Source organism: Lepidothrix coronata, unplaced genomic scaffold (genome assembly GCF_001604755.1).
Source record: "Lepidothrix coronata isolate B3197 unplaced genomic scaffold, Lepidothrix_coronata-1.0 Scaffold869, whole genome shotgun sequence".
In the NCBI taxonomy this organism is placed as follows: Eukaryota; Metazoa; Chordata; class Aves; order Passeriformes; family Pipridae; genus Lepidothrix; species Lepidothrix coronata.
The window spans coordinates 2773-9196 of NW_016691049.1; the positions used below are offsets into that span (position 1 = coordinate 2773).

The window sequence follows — 6424 nt, forward strand, 5'->3', positions numbered from 1 at the left end:
CCTGGGGCCCACAGCCCCCCCCCAAATCCACTGTGGGGTCCCAGGGCCCACAGCCCACCCCCCCAAAGCCACCACTGTGGGGTCCCAGATCCCACAGCCCCCCCCCAAATCCACTGTGGGGTCCCAGGGCCCACAGCCCACCCCCCCAAAGCCACCACTGTGGGGTCCCAGATCCCACAGCCCCCCCCCAAATCCACTGTGGGGTCCCGGGGCCCACAGCTCACCCCCTAAAGCCACTGTGGGGTCCTGGGGCCCACAGCCCATACCCCAAATCCACTGTGGGGTCCCAGGGCCCACAGCCCACCCCCCCAAAGCCACCACTGTGGGGTCCCAGATCCCACAGCCCCCCCCCAAATCCACTGTGGGGTCCCGGGGCCCACAGCTCACCCCCTAAAGCCACTGTGGGGTCCTGGGGCCCACAGCCCATACCCCAAATCCACTGTGGGGTCCCAGGGCCCACAGCTCACCCCCTAAAGCCACTGTGGGGTCCCGGGGCCCACAGCCCATACCCCAAATCCACTGTGGGGTCCCGGGGCTCACAGCTCACCCCCTAAAGCCACTGTGGGGTCCCGGGGCCCACAGTCCAACCCCCCAAATCCACTGTGGGGTCCTGGGGGGGTTTGGGGCATCACTGCAGGCTGGGGAGGGGCTGAGGGGGGTGGGGGGGCTTGGGATGCCCTGGAAGTGCTTGGGATGCCCTGGAAATAGTTGGGATATCCTTGAAGTGCTTGGGATTTCCTGGAAGTGCTTGGGATGCCCTGGAAGTGCTTGGGATTGCCTTAAAGTGCTTGGGATGCCCTGGAAGTGGCTGGGATATCCTTGAAGTGCTTGGGATTTCTTGGAAGTGCTTGGGATTCCCTGGAAGTGCTTGAGATTTCCTGGAAGTGCTTGGGATGCCCTGGCAGTGCTTGGGATTCCCTGAAGGTGCTTCTCCATCCCCCAGATTGCCTGGGAGTGGATCCCGAGGACCCCCAGCCCCCGGCGCTGGACGGCTCCTACAGGAACTTCACCCTCAAATTCCACAAGTAAATCCCCCCCCACTTCCCCAAATCCCTGGGCCAGGGCTTTGTTCCCTTCCCAAAACCCTGCACCAGGGCTTGTTTTCCCATTCCCAGATCCCTGTTGTGTTCTTTCCCCAAATCCCCGTGTTGGGATTTGTGTTCCCTTTCCAAATCCCTGCTGGGCTTTGTTTTCCCATTCCCAAATCCCTGTTGTGTTCCCTCCCCAAATCCCCGTGTTGGGATTTGTGTTCCCTTTCCCCAAATCCCTGTTTTGGGATTTGTGTTCCCTCCCCAAATCCCTGTGCTGGGATTTGTGTTCCCTCCCCAAATCCCTGTTTTGGGATTTGTGTTCCCTTTCCAAATCCCTGTGCTGGGCCTTGTTTTTCCCTTCCAAAATCCCTGTTGTGTTCCCTCCTCAAATCCCTGTGTTGGGATTTGTGTTCCCTTCCCAGATCCCTGTTTTGGGATTTGTGTTCCCTTCCCCAAATCCCCGTGTTGGGATTTGTGTTCCCTTTCCCCAAATCCCTGGTTTGGGATTTGTGTTCCCTTTCCAAATCCCTGTGCTGGGCCTTATTTTCCCATTCCAAAATCCCTGTTGTGTTCCCTCCCCAAATCCCCGTGCTGGGATTTGTGTTCCCTCCCCAAATCCCTGTTTTGGGATTTGTGTTCCCTTCCCAAATCCCTGTGTTGGGGTTTGTTTTCGCTCCCCAAATCCCCACCCCAGAGATTGTTTTCCCTTCCCAAATCCCTGCCCCAGGGATTGTTTTACCCTCCCAAATCCCTGCACCAGGGATTGTTTTCCCTTCCCAAATCCCTTCTCCAGGGATTGTTTTCCCTTCCCCAAATCCCTTGTGCTGGGATTTGTGTTCCCTCCCCAAATCCCTGTGCTGGGATTTGTGTTCCCTCCCCAAATCCCTGTTTTGGGATTTGTTTTCCCTTCCCCAAATCCCTGTTTTGGGATTTGTTTTCCCTTCCCCAAATCCCTGTCCCAGGGATTGTTTCCCTTCCCACAAACCCCACTGAATTCCCGTGGCGTTCCTCAGCCCGTGTCCCAACCCCTGGAGCTCCAGGCACTGCTTTTCCAGAGGATCCAACCTCCCCTTGCTCCAGGCACCGCTTTTCCAGAGGATCCAACCTCCCCTTGGAGCCGAATCCATCGGTGCCGGGGCCGGTCGGGCGGGAGAAGCAGGAACGCCTTTCCTGGGGCTGGAATCCCCCCGAGGGAGGGGTTTCCCCTCTCTGGGGGTCGTGGGGCCGTTCTTCGGGATCTGGGGGGGGTGTGAGACCCCCTGGAAAAGGCCGGGATGAGGATTAAGGGCCGTCCCCTCCCTCAGGCTCATCAACGTCACCATCCGGTTCCAGCTGAAGGCCATCAACGTGCAGCCCGTGCTCAGCAACGACATCCCCGACTGCTACACCTTCACCGTCACCGTGAGCCACGCCAGGGGGGCTTGGGTGACCCTCGGGTGGCCCTTGAGTGTCCTCTGGCCCCCTTGGGTGTCCCTCGGGTGTCCCTTGGGTGTCCCTCTGTCCCTCTTGTGTCCTCTGTCCCCCTCATGTGTCCCTCTGGCCCTCTTGTGTGTCCCTCGGGTGTCCCTCTGGCCCTCTTGGGTGTCCCTCGGGTGTCCCTCTGGTCCCCTTGGGTGTCCCTCGGGTGTCCCTCGGGTGTCCCTCTGGCCCCCTTGTGTGTCCCTTGGGTGTCCTCCTCGGGTGTCCCTCTGTGCCCCTTGGGTCCTCTGTCCCCCTCAGATGTCCCTCTGACCCCCTTGGGTGTCCCTCTGTCCCTCTTGTGTCCTCTGTCCCCCTCAGGTGTCCCTCGGGTGTCCCTCTGTCCGTCTTGTGTCCTCTGTCCCCCTCGGCTGTCCCCTTGTGTGTCCCCCTTAGGTGGCCCTCATGTGTTCCTTGTCCCCCTTGTGTCCTCTGTCCCCCTTGTGTGTCCCTCGGGTGTCCCTCTTGTGTCCTCTGTCCCCCTCCTGTGTCCCCCTCATGTGTCCCCCTTGTGTGTCCTCTGTCCTTCGTGTGTCCCTCTGTCTCCCTTGTGTCCTCTGTCCCTCTTGTGTGTCCCTCGGGTGTCCCTTGGGTGTCCCTCTGTCCCTCTTGTGTCCTCTGGCCCTGTTGTATGTCCCTCTGTCCCCCTCATGTGTCCCTCTGTCCCCCTCATGTGTCCCTCTGTCCCCCTTGGGTGTCCCTCTGTCCCCCTCTGTCCCCCTCGTGTGTCCTTCATGTGTCCCTCTGTCCCTCNGTGTCCCTCTGTCCCCCTCGTGTGTCCCTCGTGTGTCCTTCATGTGTCCCTCTGTCCCTCTTGTGTCCCTCTGACCCCCTCGGGTGTCCCTCTGTCCCTCTTGTGTCCTCTGTCCCTCTTGTGTGTCCCTTGGGTGGCCCCCTCAGGTGTCCCTTGTGTCCCCCTTGAGTGTCCTCTGTCCCCTTTGGGTGTCCCTCAAGTGTCCCCTTGTGTCCTCTGTCCCTGTTGTGTGTCCCTCAGGTGGCCCCTTCGAATGTCCCTCTGTCCCCCTTGTGTCCTCTGTCCACCTCGTGTATCCCTCTGTCCCTCTTGTGGCCTTTGTCCCTCTTGTGTCCCCCTCGGGTGTCCTCTGTCCCTCTTGTGTCCTTTGTCCCCCTCGGGTGTCCCTCTGTCCCCCTCGGGTGTCCTCTGTACCCCTTGTGTCCTCTGTCCCCCTCGAGTGTCCCTCTGTCCCCCTCGAGTGTCCCTCTGTCCCCCTCGGGTGTCCCTCTGCACCCCTTGTGTCCTCTGTGCCTCTTGTGTCCTCTGTCCCCCTCGGGTGTCTCTCAAGTGTCCCTCGAGTGTCCCTCTGTCCCCCTCGGGTGTCCTCTGTCCCCCTTGTGTCCTCTGTCCCCCCTGGGGTGTCTCTCAAGTGTCCCTCGGGTGTCCCTCTGTCCCTCTTGTGTCCCTCTGTCCCCCTCAGGTGTCCCTCGTGTCCCCATCAGGTGTCCCTCTGTCCCTCTTGTGTCCCTCTGTCCCCCTCGTGTGTCCCTCGTGTGTCCTTCATGTGTCCCTCTGTCCCTCACATGTCCCTCTGTCCCTTGGGTCCCTCTGTCCCTCACATGTCCCTCTGTCCCTCACATGTCCCTCTGTCCCTCATGCCCCTGGTGTCCCTCGGAGGGATGGGGACAGCCCCCGCAGGGCTCCCTGGATCTCTCAGGATGGTGACTGTCCCTTGTCCCCCTGTCCCCAGGGTGGTGACTGTCCCTTGTCCCCGTGTCCCCAGAGTGGGGACTGTGACTGTCCCTTGTCCCCCGGGTGATGACTGTGACTGTCCCCGTGTCCCCAGGGTGGTGACTGTCCCCTTGTCCCCGTGTCCCCAGATCACCTTTGACAACCGCCCTCACAGCGGGCGGGTGCGGATCCGCCTGGAGAACCACGCGGACATCCGGGAGTGCAGGGACCCCGCCGTCTATGGCAGAGGTGGGACAGGGTGGCTCCTGGCCCCAGGGGTGGCTCCTGGCCCCTGAGAATGGCTCCTGTCCCCAGGGGTGGCTCCTGTCCCTGTGGGTGACTCCTGTCCCCTGGGGGTGGCTCCTGGCCCCTGGGATGGCTCCTGGCCCCTGGGATGGCTCCTGTCCCCTGAGAATGGTTCCTGTCCCCATGGGTGGCTCCTGGCCCCTGGGGTGGCTCCTGGCCCCAAGGGTGACTCCTGTTTCCTGCGGTTGGCTCCTGTCCCCTGGGGTGGCTCCTGGCCCCTGGGGTGGCTCCTGTTTCCTGCGGTTGGCTCCTGTCCCCTGGGATGGCTCCTGTCCCCTGGGGATGGCTCCTGTCCCCTGAGAATGGCTCCTGTCCCCAGGAGGTGACTCCTGTCCCTGTGGGTGGCTCCTGTCCCCAGGGGTGGCTCCTGTCCCCATGGGTGACTCCTGTCCCCAGGAGGTGACTCCTGTCCCCAGGAGGTGGCTCCTGTCCCCTGGGGATGGCTCCTGTCCCCTGAGCATGGCTCCTGTCCCCTGGGGTGACTCCTGTCCCCTGGGGATGGCTCCTGTCCCCAGGGGTGGCTCCTGTCCGCAGGGGTGGCTCCTGTCCCCTGAGAATGGCTCCTGTCCCCAGTGCTGGTTCCTGTCCCCTCAGAATGGCTCCTGTCCCCATGGGTGGCTCCTGTCCCCTGAGAATGGCTCCTGTCCCCATGGGTGGCTCCTGTCCCCAGGGATGGCTCCTGTCCCCTGAGAATGGCTCCTGTCCCTAGGGATGGCTCCTGTCCCCTCAGAATGGCTCCTGTCCCCTGTGGGTGGCTCCTGTCCCCTGAGAATGGCTCCTGTCCCCTGGATGTGAATCCTGTCCCCAGGGGGTGGCTCCTGTCCCTGTGGATGACTCCTGTCCCCAGGGGTGACTCCTGTCCCCTGGGGTGCCTCCTGTCCCCAGGAGGTGACTCCTGTCCCCTGGGGTGGCTCCTGTCCCCTGAGAATGGCTCCTGTCCCCATGGGTGGCTCCTGTCCCCAGAGAATGGCTCCTGTCCCTGTGGGTGACTCCTGTCCCCTGGGGTGACTCCTGTCCCCAGGGGTGGCTCCTGTCCCCAGGAGGTGACTCCTGTCCCCTGGGGTGCCTCCTGTCCCCAGGGGGGGTGACAAGAGGCCATGTGGGGGGCTCAGGGGGTGCCCCAGATTCCGAGCAGCCCCCCCGGTGTCCCGCAGGTGACAATTCCTTCCGGCTGTTCTTCGACGTCGTCGTCATCCTCGTGTGCTCCCTGTCCTTCATCCTCTGCGCCCGCTCCATCATCCGCGGCCTCCTCCTGCAGCTCGTGCGTGGGGGACGGGGGGAGAGGGTGGGAGGGGGTGGGAGGGGGTGGGAAGTGATGGGAAGAGTTGGAAAGTGGTGGGAAGTGATGGGATGGATTGGAAAGTGGTGGGAGGCAGTGGGAGGTGATGGGAAGAGGTGGGAAGAGGTGGGAAGAGCTGGAAAGTGGTGGGAAGTGATGGGAAGGGTTGGAAAGTGGTGGGAAGTGATGGGAAGGGTTGGAAAGTGGTGGGAAGAGTTGGGAAGAGGTGGGAAGAGTTGGGAAGAGGTGGGAAGAGTTGGAAAGTGATGGGAAGGGTTGGAAAGTGGTGGGAAGAGTTGGAAAGTGGTGGGAAGTGATGGGAGGAGGTGGGAAGAGTTGGGAAGTGATGGGAATTGGTGGGAAGAGGTGGGAGGAGGTGGGAAGAGCTGGGAAGTGGTGGGAAGAGTTGGAAAGTGGTGGGAGGAGTTGGGAAGTGATGGGAAGAGGTGAGAAGTGATGGGAGGAGTTGGAAAGCGGTGAGAGGTAGTGAGAAGTGATGGGAAGAGGTGGAAAGTGGTGGGAAGAGGTGGGAGGAGGTGGGAGGAGCTGGGAAGTGGTGGGAAGAGCTGGGAAGTGGTGGGAAGAGGTGGGAGGAGGTGGGAGGAGCTGGGAAGTGGTGGGAAGAGCTGGGAAGTGGTGGGAAGAGGTGGGAGGAGGTGGGAG

At 61.9% G+C, this 6424-nt stretch overlaps 1 protein-coding gene across 1 annotated transcript in view; it reads left to right on the plus strand.

The window, feature by feature from the left end:
• Window positions 1–5767, plus strand: part of LOC108510428 (mucolipin-1-like) — a gene marked incomplete at both ends in the record, with an annotated part of 8415 nt that extends 2648 nt beyond the window's left edge. Inside the window, 4 exons of the mRNA XM_017840105.1 lie at window positions 906–1025; window positions 2336–2432; window positions 4326–4425; window positions 5637–5767. Of these exons, the coding sequence (XP_017695594.1) occupies window positions 906–1025; window positions 2336–2432; window positions 4326–4425; window positions 5637–5767 (448 nt within the window). The remainder of the gene's footprint in view (window positions 1–905; window positions 1026–2335; window positions 2433–4325; window positions 4426–5636) is intronic.
• Between the last annotated feature and the right edge of the window lie 657 nt (window positions 5768–6424).